The sequence below is a fragment of the Puntigrus tetrazona genome, chromosome 6 (genome assembly GCF_018831695.1).
Source record: "Puntigrus tetrazona isolate hp1 chromosome 6, ASM1883169v1, whole genome shotgun sequence".
NCBI lineage: Eukaryota > Metazoa > Chordata > Actinopteri > Cypriniformes > Cyprinidae > Puntigrus > Puntigrus tetrazona.
Genome location: NC_056704.1, coordinates 22,070,000 through 22,088,422, shown reverse-complemented (window position 1 = coordinate 22,088,422; position 18,423 = coordinate 22,070,000). Strand labels below are relative to the sequence as shown.

At 39.6% G+C, this 18,423-nt stretch overlaps 1 protein-coding gene across 4 annotated transcripts in view; it reads left to right on the top strand.

The window, feature by feature from the left end:
* The window catches only part of pdzrn3b (PDZ domain containing RING finger 3b), a 74,861-nt gene extending 60,061 nt beyond the window's left edge, over positions 1-14,800 (top strand). For 3 of the 4 annotated variants that reach the window (XM_043242831.1, XM_043242833.1, XM_043242834.1), the window contains 7 exons: positions 7,782-8,035; positions 8,715-8,802; positions 10,535-10,633; positions 10,764-10,826; positions 10,911-11,012; positions 11,107-11,223; positions 12,512-14,800. In XM_043242831.1, coding sequence (XP_043098766.1) covers positions 7,782-8,035; positions 8,715-8,802; positions 10,535-10,633; positions 10,764-10,826; positions 10,911-11,012; positions 11,107-11,223; positions 12,512-14,047 — 2,259 coding nt within the window. In that variant the 3' untranslated portion in view covers positions 14,048-14,800. The remainder of the gene's footprint in view (positions 1-7,781; positions 8,036-8,714; positions 8,803-10,534; positions 10,634-10,763; positions 10,827-10,910; positions 11,013-11,106; positions 11,224-12,511) is intronic. The other variant, XM_043242832.1, reaches the window with a different exon arrangement.
* The last annotated feature ends 3,623 nt before the right edge of the window (positions 14,801-18,423 follow it).

The window sequence follows — 18,423 nt, the reverse complement described above, 5'->3', positions numbered from 1 at the left end:
ATGAGCTCTTTATCCAACCCTCTACTCAGTCCAACAGCATCTGTCATGCTGCTGTCAATTACTTTTGATTGGCAAGCTGTTAGTAAAGGGAACCTTGCTGGTTTCTCTAACAGCGCGTTTATTTTGGCAGTTACTCGAAGCTGGGTCATTGCATGCCTGAGAAGAGATTTGGCAGACAAAGAAACTCATCCGTGTTTAACATCAAATGGCATTCATCACACCTCGTGATATTCGTTCGAGATGCTTTGAAATCGCTGTTTTCTGTGGGGATTGCAGATGATACGGCTGTTTGTACCATTTTTTTGTGTGGGATAATACATCAAAAAGAGACCCCATTCATCTGTGCTGAACGAGACAATGTGACAAAATTAGCCATGAGCAGTTGAATTTTTACGAATAAAACAAGTTTTAAACAGAGCAGTTTAGGAAGACAAAAGATGGATGGATGGATGGATGGATGGATGGATGGATGGACTGACTTTATTTTTTATTATTATTTTTAAACAACTGTAAAAGTCAAGGCAAGAAATTTTTCCGAAACTGCAGCAAGCACAAACAGAATGACATCATTATATCGCATCATGTATATATTCTGTATGTTATTGTATTGTCTGTGTGTTAGGAGATAATATTATAAAATCATCTTTCCTGATGTGAAAGTATATTGTTCATATATAGTGGAGATTTAGATAGCACAGACAGATAATGGGGTCTTTGTGATGTCCGATCGGTCTGGCTCACACAGACAGTAGGTGCCTGGAGAAGTATGCGGCAGAGGGGGTTGTTGTTTCGTAGGGTAATGTTCGGAGTGCTTTTGGCTGGCGTCGGGGTCACTCACAATTAAGGCCTGTGAGTGGCGGCAGGATGTCGCAGGGCTTTAATGAATAGAGTGAAAGACTCGTTTGAAGTGTGAAAGTGATCTGTTGACTCATCCTTTCCCAGGCGCCCGCTTACCCATGTGTCCAGCTGGACTCCGCTGACCTCTTTAAAGCATGTGCGTGAACACACGCGTGTTGTAGATTGCAATATGGAATATGCAATGGATTGATATTGGTCTTGGGGATTTACAGCTTAAATTGAAAAAAAAAACGGAGGTCTGTCAGAATGCATATGGTTTGTTGGATGGCATATACAGGGGATCAGGCTTCCGACCGTTCCTATCCCTAGATAATACACACAGATCCTCTTCATTAGGGTGTCTGGCACTACTTCTACCCCCTCTCTCTTCCTCTTTCTCTTCCTGTCCCTCTCTCTCCTTCTTTTAGAGCTCCCCAGAGGCTGACTGATACAGAGGGATATCTCCTTCTTACATGAACTCACCTAGAGAGATTCATGGGCACAAAGAAATGTTTTCACAGGCCCATGTGCTGCAGGACCTAGAAGCAGAATATGGAATTAATGCATTTAATCATGCTATTCGACTTTTGATATCAAAGGACCACCTTAATTGGTCCTTTTTCGCGAATCAATTTGCAGGCCAACTTTTGAATTAAAATGCCATTTATTATTACAAAACCCATAATAGAAAGTAATATATTCAGTGAGAATGTCAAAAAATGATTTGAGCGTCACAGTTTCAACAAAAATGTTATGCTGGACGAAGAAACATTCATCGTAAGACTGTTCTATAGTCACCAAATCAGAATATCATGTTGTATCAGAAAGTTATTATTTTTGATCAAGTAAAGGCATACTTAAAATGCTAAAAACATAAAAAATCGGACCAACCCCAAAGGTTTGAATAGTAGTGATTCATTTAAAAAAAATTTTAGTGCCAAGCAGTATTCGTGGAAGAGCTGCTTAGCTTCCACTGTGCTTTTGTATTGCATTCTGGCAACATTTGCCAAAATCCTCTGTTAAAAAACAGCGGTTCAGCTGGCCTATTGATTTCAATGTGGCAGCCCTATTTAACAAAACCGCTCACAGGAAAAGAGAATTAGTCCCTGTAAAGCTACAGGTCGAGAGAAGGTCATTTTCCCCTTTAGTTAAGATAATTAGAATGGAGAGAGGACGCAGTGAGCATGCCTCACCATCCCCGAGTAAACTTGATCTCTCTGTGCTGAACTCTCTGCTTCAAAGCAGGAAAGGTATGCACCATGTGGAGATCTAGTCTCTTTTGTCCCTGATGGGCCCATGTTGGCCGGCTGGTAGAGACTGTGTTTGACAGCTCTGTAGCTCCTAATCTCACTAGAAGTGGCCTGTAATGGCCATGGCGCCTGTCTGCACCTCATGTAAGACCTTCGTTTTAATTAGAGTATCACAACAGTCAGGCTGTTGAAGCTTGGACCCAGATTAGGTTTGTGTTGGATGAGTGCTAGTTTATTGCATTTTTGCTAGTAGATTTACACACTTAGGCAGTTTTTTTCTGTAACATGTTGCAGAAATTAACAAGAAATTAAAAGATTTGGTATCACAACACTACGTCACATTAATTAATTTATTCATAACTAAATAAATAAATAAATTAATTATAACATATACATTAAAACAGCACTCCGTAACTTTTTTGTGTTCAAAATGTACCAAATTGGTATAATAAGTGAGTACATCATAAATCCATTTTTTGGTTTCCCCAAATTTTTTATAAAAAACTAAACTAAAACTTAACTAAAAAGACATTTTCAGATTTATTGCAAAGATTCAACTGCTTCCACACTCACAATTCTTCTCACTGTCTCCCTCGTCCCCTAATTAGTTTTTACAGCGATTGAAAGCAAAAAGCAAACGGTTTACGCTTTACTGTTGGGAAATCGACTGAGCGCAGTCTAGTTAGCTTAATCAGGGACAGGTCCAGCCCACAGCTGCTTCACGCCGTAGCAGGTGGCCAGCAGCCATTCGGGAGAGATCGCTACCCTCCAGTCTGCAGCACTCTCGTCCACTGCCACTGATGGGTAGACAAAGCACAGAACATGGCAAAGCCATACACAAAGCGACACGATACAGATGGAACGAGACAAATGGGCGGATGTAATACAGACATAACATGTCAATATTGATGTCACTGACAATGCTGTAGACGCAACATTAATTTTTCATAGCACGATAAAGACTCTAGGTCTAAATGTTTAAGCTCCTTACAGATCGATCTAACATCTTAAGTTTTAGACATATTGAGCATGAAGAAGCATAGTGTCCATTTGCAGCGTACTGTAAATATGCATGTCCGTGTAAAAATATCCACGTTCGTATTCTCAGTGGAGCATATGAATAGATCGCATTTTGCCATTAGCCTCCATAAGTCCGGCGCAGATGTGATAGACAAACACAGGTGTGCCTTCACATTTTTATGGACAGCTTTATTTGCACAGATGCATCAGATTCTCCGCAATTAAAATGAAATAAGACCAGATTAAGTGCCCCAACTGTCTTTGTTTTGCACCCGTGATGTATCGTCTGCCATTTGTTCTGTCTAATGATAGAGGTCAACTGTTTCTGCTGTCTGTTTCATAATCGCGTACAAGGAAATAGTAAAAGCAAAGCATGCCAGCCTTGATCCATTCTAACCAAAGCGATGACTTGATTATGAATCATTTATATTAATAGACCCATTTCTGAGAAGCTAAACCATTATTAGCATTTCCATCAGAGGCTTTTCCACTCCAGAGACTTGTTATTCTTTAGAATGTGATAAGACACAATTAAACGGCATAAAGTATCGAGTCTGTGCATGTTGGGGGGTGAATGGTGACATGCTTCCCTGGTGTCCATGCTGAGTCATGAATAAAACATGCTAACAGAGAAGTTTGAACTCGCTAGGCTGGAGCAGTTGGCTGATTTTGAATGCTGATGATGGGCCTGTTATATCTCATTTATATTCAGAATGAACACTCTTATAGTGGTTAAATATCGCTTGCTGTGCAGCTCACTTTAAAAATATAGAGCTAAAGAACTGTTTTAAACATTCATAGGTGCTAAAGGCTTTTGTGCAAGTGTGTGATGATGGCATTGTCAGCATTTCCAGTGGCAGCTGCCTTTGCCCAGATGGATTTTTATATGGTATGTCATCATTTGTCAAATATATGTTTAGTAACTAATAGGACAGGAACACAGAGTGCCTTTGAGGTAAAATTATTTTAGTGGGAATTTGAATACTTCTCCAAGCATATTAAAGATAAAGTAACTGAAATATGGCTCAAATTCTCAGAGTTATGTGAGAGCAGTGCTTGTTGGGACCTGGTTATAACCTCAAACGCTTCTAGTAAGGTAAGAAAATGCATCCTTTTATGTGGTAAAGTGTGGGAAATTGTACTTTCCTCAAACGGAAAGTGACGGACAACTCATTAATAGGAGGAAAGCAAGGACACAGGAAGCTTGAAGGAAGTGATTTAGCCTCCCACTATTGATCCTCTGTGGATAACAGAAGGCCTCATGCTTAAACAGGATTAAGAGCAAGTAAACAGCGGCGTCTTTTAGCAGGCGTCCATGCTTATCAGAGGCATTAGTTTCCCTCTGTTTGCTGCTTAATCCACACTGAGACGGCATGCCGCAGCGTATAAAGGTTGCTGTGTTTTAAGTCAGCCAGAACTGTAAGGAGGTTTCCTGCTTCTGAATGAAATAAGACGCATACATACACATCGAAAGACCATATCCATCCCTGCCAAATTGCACCCAATTTTTTCTTTAGAAGAAAAGAGGAATTAAGTCTCTAGACAGGACACATAGTGAGAATGTTCTTTGAGGGATTCTGGGAATAAAGCCTTAAGCTTAAACTTCATCTGTCAAGTTTGAAAGATGCTTGTTTTTTGTGCTTTTCTTCTTAAAGTCATAATGCTTGGAGTATAAAATATGTGCCTGACTAGAAAAGACAATATATAATGAGGCAGTCTGAGAAAATCAGTAGCTTCTCATCTGCTTTTGCATCTGATATTTCTTTTATTGCGTTAAGTTGTGTCTCCAAAGGAATATTTAATTATGACTTTTTAATTGAGTTTATTGATATTGACTAGTGGTGTGAAAAAGGTCCAATCCATCTCAAAAAAAAAGATTCAGAGGCAGATTTTAAGTTGACTTCTGATCTCAGTTCAGAAAGAAAGTACATTGGAAATATGTGGAAGATTTGTTGAAGGCCAAAAACCATGACCCAGATTGAAATTAAAAGCATGGCTGTGTGTTCTTTCATAGTTTCCACACAAATATTAAGCAGAACTGTTTTCCACATTGATAATAATATAAAATATTTGAATGATTTCTGAAAGACCATGCAACACTGAAGTTTTCTAAAATCTATATTTAATTAAAAAATGTTTGTTACTGATAATTCCTATTGAAATTCCAGTATTTCAGTAAACAGTGGTAAATGTGACTAGACCTTTATCGTGAGGTTTCTATTTTAGAATTGATCTTTCATGTTGCGTGTAAGAATTTTGTTTCTGCCCATTGACTCGGTCAGTAGTCGTCTAATGGAACAACATGTGTCAGCTGTGAATGGCCGTTCCAGCGGCTCTATGTTAAACAGAGGGTGAAGAGGCTCAGTTTGCAGCGCTCTGCTGTGTGTACTCCTCAGAGAGATGTGTCAGAGGTGAGCTGTGTGAATGGGGGTCCCGTTTCCCCCCCGTCCTCCTCCTTGCTGGAGAGGCAGTGAGGCAGAACGTTTCCAGGGTTGAGGCTTTGTCTCGGGGTCATGGGCTACGTGGAGGAGAGGGATTCCTATGCACTTAAGTCCTGCTGAGAACCAGACAGACACGCAGAAAGGGATGATTGTGTTATTGACCTAGCTGACAGAAAGATAGAGGGAATTAAAATCTACGCGGAATTTAATCCAAGCAAGTAAAGGTAAAAATAGAGAAAAGAAAAGAGTTTTAAACACTTTGCTTTAACTAGTTGCTCATTAACATGCGCAGTGCTAGGATATTAGCCATTTATTAGTAGTAATTAAGCACATATTAAAGCCTTTTTATTCATGATCCTGATTATATTCTGACATGATTCTATCACATAGTTTTGGACACATGCCATGATTTCTGATGGTAATACTCTGGTGCTTTGAAATATACCTTGGTACTAAAATGTATTAATTGTGGCTGTGTCATATTATCATCACACAAATACCATGATATGTAAAAATGTAAGGCCATACTACCTATAAAATGGAAAAAAACATTAATTTACGTTCATTTTATACCATTACTGTACCATTAATCTGTGATTGAACATCAGTTTGGCAAACGCTTTCTAATAGGCCACAGTGTTCCATTATTAGAGATGTCGAATCTTTGTTTTGGTTTGAAAGTTACAGAATTTGGATTCATATTGGATGTTCCAATTATCCCTCAGGCTGGGATTAGTTTTAATCCTCTTGGTTATTAGTTAACATATTCTCTCTTCAAAGCTGAAGTGCTCTGGTCCTGCCTGTTTGGAAATCCGAGAATGGGATCCAGCAGCTTGTGAATTAGACTCTTTATATGTGTTTCTCACAAGTGATTTATTTATTTATTTATAAAGAAAATCTAGAATGCTCAGAGGATTTTAGTGGATGCAAGCTGCGTGAGAGTTTTGATTCTGTGATAAAGCTTCAGTGTATCACATAAAAATATGGCATACAACGTAAGAAACCGATGAGTGCTTTTTAGAAAATGAGTTGCTAATGTATTTTTAGTATTTGTATGTAAAAATATATGTGCATGCATTTTGGATGTATTCACTTTGTGTGCACTAAGGCTTTTGTGTATTCTCAAGCATTGCATCACCTAATTTCTTGTGTTTTTTCCATGGATTTCATCACACTCTTACTACTGTAAGCCTGTGTGTGTGTGTGTGTGTGTGTGTGTGTGTGTGCTCGCAAAAACAGGTTTGCATAAGTAGATGTGAATGCCTCAAGCACAGATCCTATCAAAGCTGTCTCTCATCTAGAAATCAAAAATGAACAAATGGGGAATGCTTTGTTTGTTGAGACGAGCACATGGGGAAAAGCTCTATAAGCCTTGAGATAAGAGAGACGGTTCATCCAAGGTCAAACACCCTGTTAGCAGACTCGCTAACAGAAACTGTAATGCCTTTGCATCCTAATGAAAGTGTGTTAGCTGTTGGCTTTAGCTTGACATCAGCCTAACCAAAACGTAGTGAATATTTCTTTTTTTCAAATTATTTTACACTTTACAATTATTTGGAGGTTGTTTGACAATATTGCGCTTTTTGGACATAGTTATAGTGTTACAGTGTATTTATTTATTAGTAGTAGCATCATTGTTACCTCCATATTACTTTTTTGTAAGGGTAGCAGCAATTCAAATTTGAGTACTGTTCAAATCCGTTTTAAAATTTTCCTTTATGCGCGCAGCTCAGACCCCATCTGGCCTTGCTCCTCTGCACTAAAAGATTGCTTTGAACCTCTTCTTTCTCATTTCGTTCAGCCCTCATCAACAGAGCACTGCTCTTGATTGGTGTGTCATGCTTCGGCCCTGAAGCTCACATTCATTTCCTCATACAGCGCCCACATCATCTTCCAGGGAAGCCCTCGTCTTCAAATTAGCTAAATACATTTCCCTGGTTCAGTTTGTTTAATGACCCTGATTAATTAGCAAGAGAGCACTTTCTAATTTATGTTGTTGTTTTGCTGAGTCTAGCTTTGACCCCTGAAAGCAGCGAGAGATGCTTTGTTTTGTTGCAATGGATGTTTTTAATGCTTTACTCTCTTGGTTTTCGATTTCATTGGATTCGTCATCTCGGTGGAGCTGTTGAATTCTGTGGTGTAGTTTTTGTTTGCTCAGTTGTATGCTATACTCTTCGTGGATTAATGCTAATGGCGTGTTTAATGTTAGTGTTATGTTTGTGTGTTTCAACAGGTCAATGGAAAGGACTTGTCAAAGGTAACTCATGACCAGGCTGTGGAGGCCTTCCGTACAGCTAAAGAGCCCATCATGGTCCAGGTGCTACGCCGGGCTCCCAGGCCCAAACCTACAGGTCCGAGTGGGGAAGCACAGGTAGTGGACATCAGCACCCAGACGGACATCACCTTCCAGCACATCATGGCCCTCAGCAAACTGCCTGCATCCTCCCCGCCTGTGGATGTGCTTGAGCAGTATCTGCTACCAGAAGGGTGAGTGACAGCTACCTGGACCAATCACTGTGCCTTTCACCTTTCACGTTCTAGAAATAAAAAAAAATTCCTCTACTAGACAATCTAAACCTTAATACAATGTTTTGGCCCAAGGCACAAAATGAAATTGAGTTGCTTTCATTTACTGGGATTTGCTAACTCACTTCATGTGTCCCCAGGGTTTGTCTTTCACACGTTACTGACAGGAACTTAGTAACCAAAAGAGAAAAATTTAATTAATTTCAAAATATACTAAAATTAAGTTTTTTAATATCTAATTTCTACAGATGCTTGTTTTTACCTTAAGTCTTACATTTTGTAAAAGAGTTGTTAAATATATTATGACTTGTGCTGTCAAATAAAAAGAATGGTCACATACATTTTTAAAAAAGTGGGAATCGTATACATTTTGCAGCTCTGAAATAGCTGTGATGTAATGTATAATTTTATATTGATCTGTAGTTTTGTTTTTTTATTTATTAATGCTACTACAAATAATCATTTATGTGTTGTTGTCATTTATCATGTACTTTTATCAAATGTTTTATCCATTATAAGACTAAAATGTGTAAAACTGTTAATATCTAGCATATTTATAAAATTAAATAAAAATTAAGCACAGTCATTCTATAATGTTGTTCTTTATGCTATGATATGGTTTTGTTTTTATGTTATTTAGACACTCTCCTGCTCATGAATACTTCGACCCCAGTGAATTCCTGGAGGGCATGCAGCATGAGATAGAAAGAGAAGAGCTGGAATATGAGGTAATACCTCACATATTCTCTCTCTTTACTCCGTCTTCTGTCATCCCTGAAACGTGAATTAAGACATGCTGACGCCAGGCCTGATGCAAACTGTCTCCACTGATCTATTGGTGAATTGACCAACCACTCCATCCATAACCTCAAACAGGCCCTGAAGCAATCAGCTATACTGATATAAAGTAGCCTTTTTAGCCCTGTTCCCTTGAACAGATGCGAGACGGGGATATCATTATTTACTTTTGTCATTGACTTATATCGGTGGAAAGAGATAATTGGATAGCTTGGAATTAGAATAAGAACTAGCGTGATGGATCTAAGTGTACAATAAGCATAGACAGATTGCGCTGTAATGATAGTGGTGGGCAGTGAGTCATGAGGGGTCACCAACGAGTCCATAAAGAGATGAAGTTCAGAGACTTATAGCAGCAGATGTTCTGCACGCAGCACTCTCGACGACCTTTCATTGGCCCCTGAGGGCCTCCAGGTGCCGCAGTGGGGGCCCTGCAGACAGAGATCAATGACCAGGATGGGGCCAATCTGAATGCCCAACAACTCCACCACCCTCCTGCCTTGTTTACCTTGATTAATGCTCTCCTTTGGTTTTCAAGGACAAAGGAAAGTGTTTTAGATGCTGTGAGTTTTCTTACCGTAGTGCAGTGTTAGCAGACATGTCATAATCGTATTATATAAGGAACTAACCAGCTTATCAAATACTTCCTCAATATGGTCATAAGCAAATTCACACTCAAAGAAAGGATCAAGGTCTGAGACATTTATTATGGATAATTACTGCTGGGGTCAGTCTCATGCAAACTGTCAAGCATGTTACTATTATATTTCACCCAAAAAATATAAGGAAATAATGAGCAATTATATTTTTCAATTAAAGTTGGTTTAGGGTCATTTAGATGTTATGCATTTAGACATAATTTTGGCCACAATTCTCTTCATTATAATACAAAACATTATCTCAATTCTCAATACTGTCAGGCAGAAAAATTGCAAACATTTAATTATTTAATTAATGCCTTAGAATAAAAAAATGATCCCTGTTTTCACAAAAAGATGTTTTGTTTTCAAATAAATAATAAGAAACGTTACTTGACCACTAAATAAGCATACAACAATCATTTCTGAAGTGGAACTGAAGACTTAAGATTGCTGAAAATTTTGATTTGCCATCACAGGAATAAATTATATTTTAAAAGGGTAAATATAGATTAAAATTGAAAGCAGTTATTTTTCATTGTAGTTATTTCACGGTATTACTGTTTAAACAGACCCTAAAATTTTAAATAGTATATATATAACATTATGTATTTCCTTATCTGGACATGTATTCATGAGATTTGCCTGCTTCCGTTGACTAAGATTGTTGGTTGGTTTAGATTACGCCAGGTTTTTGCAGTAAGCTGTTTGATTGCTCAATAACAGCCTCGTTCATGGCTGCTGTGATACCAGCCCCGTGAGAGCCGTGATCTCCATATGTATCTTGCAGATTACAGGTGTTGACACAAGACTGAATGAGACTCGACTCATGTACATGTTTGTGGCAGCATGTAGTTCTGTCGCAGCACTCTATAATCTGGGAAATTATTCAAACATGTAGATCAAGACAACAGATTGTGTACATTGTTATGATTAAGCTGCTGTGTTTGCAATGTTCAGCAAGTCGACTTACAAATGACTTATAGTCATTGCTGCGCATTAATATATCACACTCTTCTTTCAGGAAGTGGATTTATACAGAACTAATATCCATGATAAACTTGGGTTAACCGTGTGCTACAGGACCGATGATGAAGATGAGACTGGGATCTATGTCAGTGAGGTGAGCTGTATTCTAAAAGTAACCATTTGTGTGCATGCTAATGTCCAAGGTATGTTCTTTAAAACCTTTGTGGTTTCATTTAGATTCATTGTGTTTAAAACTGGCGACCAATTTTTTTCTCATTTTGCAGATTGATCCGAACAGCATTGCTGCAAAAGATGGACGAATTCGAGAGGGAGATCGAATCATCCAGGTTTGCTGCATATCATTGATCTCATTTATCCTATTCTGCAACATTTAGGCTTTTTTCTAAACAAATCTCTGTTACACATCTAAGATCAATGGCATTGAGATTCAGAACCGTGAGGAAGCAGTGGCTCTTTTAACCAGTGAAGAACATCCAAATGTGTGCCTGCTATTGGCTCGACCAGAGATACAGGTGAGAGACCCAAGCCACAAACACACAGTTCTTGCAGTTCACCAGCTTTGAAGGATGGCTCATAGCTTTCCTAATTTTTTTTTTCTGGTTGTAGCTGGATGAAGGCTGGATGGATGACGACAGAAACGACTACCTGGATGACCTCCACATGGATATGTTAGAGCAACAACACCATCAGGCTATGCAGTTCACAGCAAGCATGCTCCAGCAGGTACAGCAAATCCATCAAAGAGTCACTCTTGGAGTTGGTCAGGAGGCATATCAGTCAGTCATAACTCAGCCTGTCATGGCTTGACATCCTATACATCAATCATAATTCTGTGTCCATCACTGAGCAGGAGGTAATCCACTCAAGCCAAGACTTTAGTTTATAAGAAAGCATGACTTGTTTAGCTCCTGTTTGCACCTGCTATTATCATTAATTTCAGGTGGTCAGATTTGAAGTGGACTGTGCAATGTACATGTGTAAACAGGGTCCAGTGCTTCTTGGCATCTAATTGAACCAATTTGGAGGTGGTCAGATCTCATGTGGCTGCTTTGAATTTGTAATATAAATGCTAATGTGTGTAGATTCGTCCTAGATGATATTGAATAATTGGTTACTTACTCATTGTGCCAAAGCTAGAAACTCTGCCATCTAGTTTTCAAAAACATCCTCTGTGGGCTTATCCACACAAAGCCAGAGCCTTCCCTTTCCAATTATTTTTTTTCCCTTGTGCTAAAAAATTGAAGTAAACATCACGTTGTCTACAGAAATAACAGATTACACATGAAGCCACTGAAACGGACTCAAAACGATGTACTATACATGTTAGTGGGGACTTTGGAGTGAGCAGAGCATGTGCGTGCCGTTATGTAGTCGTTTGGAATGCACTTGTCAAAGGGAGCAATGTAATGTATGAATGCAGAACAATTTGCATCAGCAGATGTCGCTGTTTTAATGTCATAAATGTCTTTTTGTTTTTGTTAGCATAACTGCTGCAAATGAACAGACATTTTATATTTTAAATGTATTAAAATATAGATATATATTAAAATATGCAACAATATAAAAACTTTTTTTATATATATATATATATATATATATATATATATATATATATATATATATATATATATACACATACATATATACGCACACACACATATAAAAAAGTGTGTGTGTACTTTTTTTTAATGCCATCCCTTAACAAATTTGTTGGCACATAACAAAATAATGGGTCACACATGCCCTGCTCACTCCAAAGGGACTAAGGATGATCACTTTGATTTGGAAAATGTATTTTGGAAAAAATATCCACCCCCACACTCGTACACCAATCTTAAACCTTGTGAGTGGCTTGCCTCCTAATCTAGTTGCCATATAAACCTGCCATTGTATATTAAGAATATTGTTGACTCCTTATCTAATTACTGTTGCTCCTGTTTTGTAAGTCAGATGTCAGATTTTTTTTTTTTCACGTTTCCTAACTTGATTTTTTATTTTTATTTTTTTTCAGAAGAAGCTTGAGGAGGATGGAGGTACAACAGACACTGCTACGCTGCTCTCCCACCACCATGAGAAGGACAGTGGAGTGGGCCGCACAGACGACAGCACTCGTAACGATGAAAGCTCTGAGCAGGAGAATCTTGCAGATGACCAGACCAGCGCCTCCACAACATTAGGGAGTCGGCGCAGGCTCGCCTACAGTCAGGACACCCTAGGCAGTGGCGACCTTCCCTTCAGCAGCGAGTCCTTCATTTCTGCAGACTATGCGGATGCGGATTTCTTGGGTGACTTTCCTGCTGACGAATGCGAGCGGTTTCGTGAGCTTTTGGAGCTCAAGTGCCAGATGCGGAGCGGGGGCAGCAGTGGTACCCCAGAACAGAGTTTGTTCTGGCCTGGTGGGGGTGTAGGTGGCGGACAGGGCACCGTTGGCGAGGAGGGTGTCGACAAAGAGCTGGAACTTCTGAATGAGGAGCTCCGCAGCATTGAGCTGGAGTGCCTGAGCATAGTCCGAGCGCACCGCATGCAGCAGTTGCGTGAGCAGTGCCGCGAACAGTCCTGGATGCTCCACAACAGCGGTTTCCGCAACTACAACACAAGTGTGGATGCAAGACGCCACGAGTTAGCGGACATCAGCGAACTCCCGGAAAAGTCAGACAAGGACAGCTCCAGCGCGTACAACACGGGCGAAAGTTGTCGTAGCACGCCGCTCACCCTAGAGCTCTCACCAGACAACTCCTTGCGACGTGGAAATGAAAATCAGCTGGAAGCAGGGGCGAGTAGTGGTACCTCGGGTCCTAGCAGAATCCTCAAACCTCTGTTGTCTCCCGTCCAAGAGGCTTGCAGCCCTAACAGAGTTCGTCCGACCTTGTCAAAAGAGTCCGAGCCTGGAATCCAGCCTGAAATCCGAGAACGCAAATCTGGTCGCCATGCCCAGCCCCAGTCGCCGTACAAACACGCCCACATCCCGGCCCACGCCCAGCACTACCAGAGCTACATGCAACTGATCCAGCAAAAGTCGGTGGAGTACGCTCAAAGCCAAATGAGCCTAGTCAGCATGTGCCGGGACCCCGTCGCTTCTGCCGACTTGGGACCCAAGATGGAATGGAAAGTGAAGATCCGCAGCGATGGTACACGCTACATTACCAAGCGGCCTGTCCGGGACAAACTCCTGAAAGAGCGAGCCCTACGGATTCGAGAGGAGCGCAGCGGGATGACTACAGACGATGATGCCATCAGCGAGATGAAGATGGGACGCTACTGGAGCAAAGAGGAGCGCAAGCAACACGCCGTCCGTGCCAAAGAGCAGCGTCAGCGCAGGGAATTTATGAAGCAAAGCCGCATGGACTGTCTGAAAGAGCAAGTGGGTAGCGCTGAAGACAAGAAGGAGGTCAATATCATTGAACTGAGTCACAAAAAGATGATGAAGAAGAGGAACAAGAAAATCTTTGACAACTGGATGACTATCCAGGAACTGCTGACGCATGGTACAAAGTCCCCCGATGGGACACGAGTGTACAACTCTCTACTGTCAGTGACCACGGTGTAGGCTCTGTAATGTTCTGTATATAGGACACTACCAATTGGGGTAGACAATCCTGCCTCGTTCAATGCGGCAACATTTGTAAATAGGAAATATGAATACCTTGTCTGAAGGACCTTTGCCATTTGTCAAGAGAAGGTACAACGAGAGTCTCAACGATTGAATAGAATGGATTTATACAAGTGATGAGAAGGTGTTTTCTTATTTGCTCTGTTCAGTTCTGTGTTGCCCTTGTGGTTTTGAATATTCTATTAAGTAACTGATTCATGACCATTCAGCTTCTTTAAAAGGTTTTGGAAAACAATACAAAGACCATCAAGCATCACAAACCATCAGCATTTTTATTTTCTTTCAAGTAACTAACAGCGGTATTGTACTTTTTATGCATACATATTGCTTATTAAAGTAACAGATATTTAGCTTAATGGTCATCACATATACTTTTCAGACAGGGAAAACAAAAATAACTTTGCTTTGCAGACTTTAAAGAAAAGGTGCTGTTTTTCCTGAAGTTAATATTTCACACAGCTACTGTTACATTAGACATGCATCGAAGTGCAGCCATTTATTGAAATCTAAATCTGTTTGTATTATTGTTATTAATGTCTGTTGTAGACAAAAATCCTTTTTGTATAGGCCTCCATTGTATTACAGCAAGATGATACAGTTTAACAAATCATTAGCTAGAAACGCAATTTGATGTCTTGTAAAATGAGAGAAATAATAAATTATTGTTTTATATTTGATGAGCTTTCAAAATATTGTGGTGGGCTTTCTTATTTTCAGTACGTTTGTATTAACGTGAAGTTTTAGTTTGCATCTGCAGTGGGTTGGGAATTTCTTCAAACTTATTTAAAAGCACAAAGCATTCAGCAGAAATGTGTCTGTCTGTTCGTGTCTAAGTCGGTTAGGGGGTTGTGGGTGGATAGTGTCCACACTTCAGTGACCACTCGACCTCAGGGCCACTGACCCAGCCAGGCCCCTGTTTCTGCTTATCTGTCCCCAGCTGTGTGTAGCTCTGAAACATAGAGCTCAGGTCAGTGAACAGACCTTTATCTCATTACAATCACACTGAAAGGTCTGCAATGCCACAGCTGCAATGAGCGGCACAGCCAGCTGCATGCAGAAAAGACTTCTGTTCCCAGCACTCTAGCACAGTATCATTCTTGCAAACTGCTTTTCTTGACAAAACATCAAATCATGTGCAAACAATTCATTTTTGTTTATTTTAACCAACTGGTGTCATTTTTACTGGATGTGTGAGTCATCGTATGAAGTTCAGCGATATATAAACATGTTCTACAAGGTTTAACAAACAGATGTCCAAATATTCTTTTTTCCCCTCATTATTGTAGCAAATACTTTTTTTTTTTTTTTTTTTTTTTTTTTATGAAAACTTTTGCTTGAAGGTAGCCATTTGGTTTTATATTTAATTTAATGACCATCGTCATTTTAAACATGGCTTAGGGGGGCCAAATTATTGCGGGGTTTATAATATTACAGTCCATTTATCACTGTATAATCTAAAGACTTTTGTCAGTGCAAATGCAAGACCTATTTAACACCTTGACACCCCGAAAAAGAAAACAACCACAGATAGAAGGTATGTTATGCTAAAACCATTTGCCGCTTTCTATGTAAGATTTGTTTCTTAAAAAAAAAAAAAAAAAGCAATACCTATGGTAGCTTTATGCAAACGTTAAGGGAATAATTATGTTAATAAGGGAGGAGAGGTAACATGCTGTCACCCTCCTCCTCTCTGTCTGCTTGTATGTAATTGATTGCTTTTCTGCTTGCCAGAAGGAGGACTGTTTGTGTGATTTATGTCCACAGAGATCTCTCTCACACACTCTTTTAATAGGAGATAACAGCGTTCCATGCAAAGGCAAACAAAAAGAAGCAACAGCAATCAATTCTGAGTTGTTCCCTATCCGGGCCAGGAAGAGAGGCGAAGTGGAGATTGCTTTGATCACACTCTCTGGTTTATTTTTATATTGGTAATAAATGAAGGTGGGCAGCATGTGATACGGCCGGCCGTCCTCCGGTGTTAGTTTTGGAGCTCCTCTCATTTGTCTAAATGCCACAGTAGAAGAAAAGGAGAAGCTCTAGAGTAAATCGGCTGTTGACCGATAAGGCCACTGTTTGCGTCCTTGGCTCTTGTTCAGCTTTGTGAGAGGAAACGGGCTGACAGGGGATGCTTTTATTGTTTAGAATGAGAATGAACTCCAGTGGGCCATCCTTGTACGAGAAATCGGCACAAGTGAGCCATGAGCACTATGTTCTGTTGTTCTGTAATATTTTTTTTTTTTTACCCCGTTGTACCATTTTTCTGATAGACCCTGTCTATTGATTTAGCATTTTACGCGTTAGCAATTAGCGCGCAACCCCCCCTTAACTGATAAATCAATCTGAGGCGAGGTTTTGAGTGGCTTTTTGCTAATAAAAAGGCAGCGACGGCAATATGATGAAAGTCACCTTTGTGTATGCTATATATTTACATTTAGTCATTTACCACACACGACTTACAAATGATGACAAAGCAATCGATAAAAAAAATGTTGATAGGTTAGTATACAATTACATAACATACAACAAAATACAACGTCGTAGCCTATTTCAAAACATACAGATTCCTAAAGTGAACTCTACAGCTGAAGGGAATAAAATATAATAAGGTAACAATAAGGTAGGAGTTTAAATCATCGTTATCGCGCACCAGAAAGAAGAGATTTGATTAGCCTGACGTGGACATAGTGTTGCCAAGTATGCGCTTTTCCCGTGGAATCGAGCTACTTTAACACTGTTTCCCCCTGATGTTTTTTTTTTTTTTTTTCTTCATGTCCGCTGGTTGAAGCGACAACTATATCGTGATATTATTCCCTGGAATGCGACTTTTTTTTAGTAGCAGGCTAAGACCACCATATGTTATGGTAAGTTATTTAGTAAGTAACGCAGCAACTCGGCTAGTTAATATGTAGAATGTTCGTCGTGAGTTCGTTCAACGCCTTCAAACATGGTCGGTCCCGTCAGAAAGTACATTCAGAACTATTCCTTACATCATATGTATCAAAAGCAAAGCTCTGAGTAATTGGCCATTTTCTCGCCACAGTTAATATTTTGTTCACGTTTCAAACCCTGTAGGGTTTCTTGTTTCACACTTCTCCAAGTCCCAAAAAGGTCACAGTACAAGATGAAAATGTGAAAACTTACTGAATGTTAATTAACTTAAGTCTGCTCGTTTTTAATTCGCCATAGGCAACTAACTGCACTTGTGTCATGTTTGGTTTCTTGCGGCGTGTTGTTAATTATTTGACATTTGCGAGCTTAAAGTGCATTGTGTGCAAATACCATACAACATAATTCATAACACTGCATCGATTCCGGCATAAACAGCAAGCTTGAGTGCGAAAAATCACAGATTGCATTGTGCATGCGTGTCGTATGGTAGCTGTATCTTCCTTCAACCGTCTGTGTGATGACCTGTTGTGTAGAAGTTACATTTTAGTGTTGCAAACAGCATAAACTGAATTCAATCTCCCAACAAGCTGCTATAAATATTGTGTCGTTCAGATTTTGATTTGAAATTTTGCTATGATAATATGGGAAACCAGGTTGCAGTCCTTCATTGAAAATATTAATTTCATCAAAACAGCTTAGAGGACCAGGCATGGGGGTTCATACCATTTACAAAGTATATATAAACCATATATATTACAAAGGTGAAATGGCATCAGACATAACAATGACTGATAACAGGAAAATACACTTCTATCTGATCATCCACCATAAAAGACACCCACTCACCCTCCAAAATGAAGACATCGGAAAGAACATGAAGTATGCACCCAATTCAATTAAACCTCCTCTGCTGGGCTGTCCGTTTTCCCAGACCCATGAATTCTGAATAGTGACATCTCATTATTTTTAAGATAGTGTTGTTTATAAAAAAAAAAGCCCACTGTCAAACACTTCAATCAGTTGAAAAGTGGGGCAGAGTTTATGTGCAATTTTCTGAATGCTCTCAACTGCATAACGTATAGCACTGCGGTGCATAGGCATGTAAGACTCGCAATTTCACACTCTCAGTTCAAAGGAACGTAGAATAATGGCAGGTCACGCGTTTGGATTTCTCTTCGGAGCATTTTCAGTGTGAGCACCCATTCTTCCATCGTTTTAATAGATTTCTAAACCGGATTTCTGTTTCGGTGTGCAAGGTGATGGAAAACAAAAATGCTTATTTTATCAAAAATGAATAATAACCCAGCGCTGAAATGTCTCTGTAAAAACGAAAGCGGTAATGCCAAGTGCGCTGTTTTCCCACAGGATTGGGCTACTTGCTAGGATGTAAATATTGAAATATTGCATTAATGAGTATTAATAAC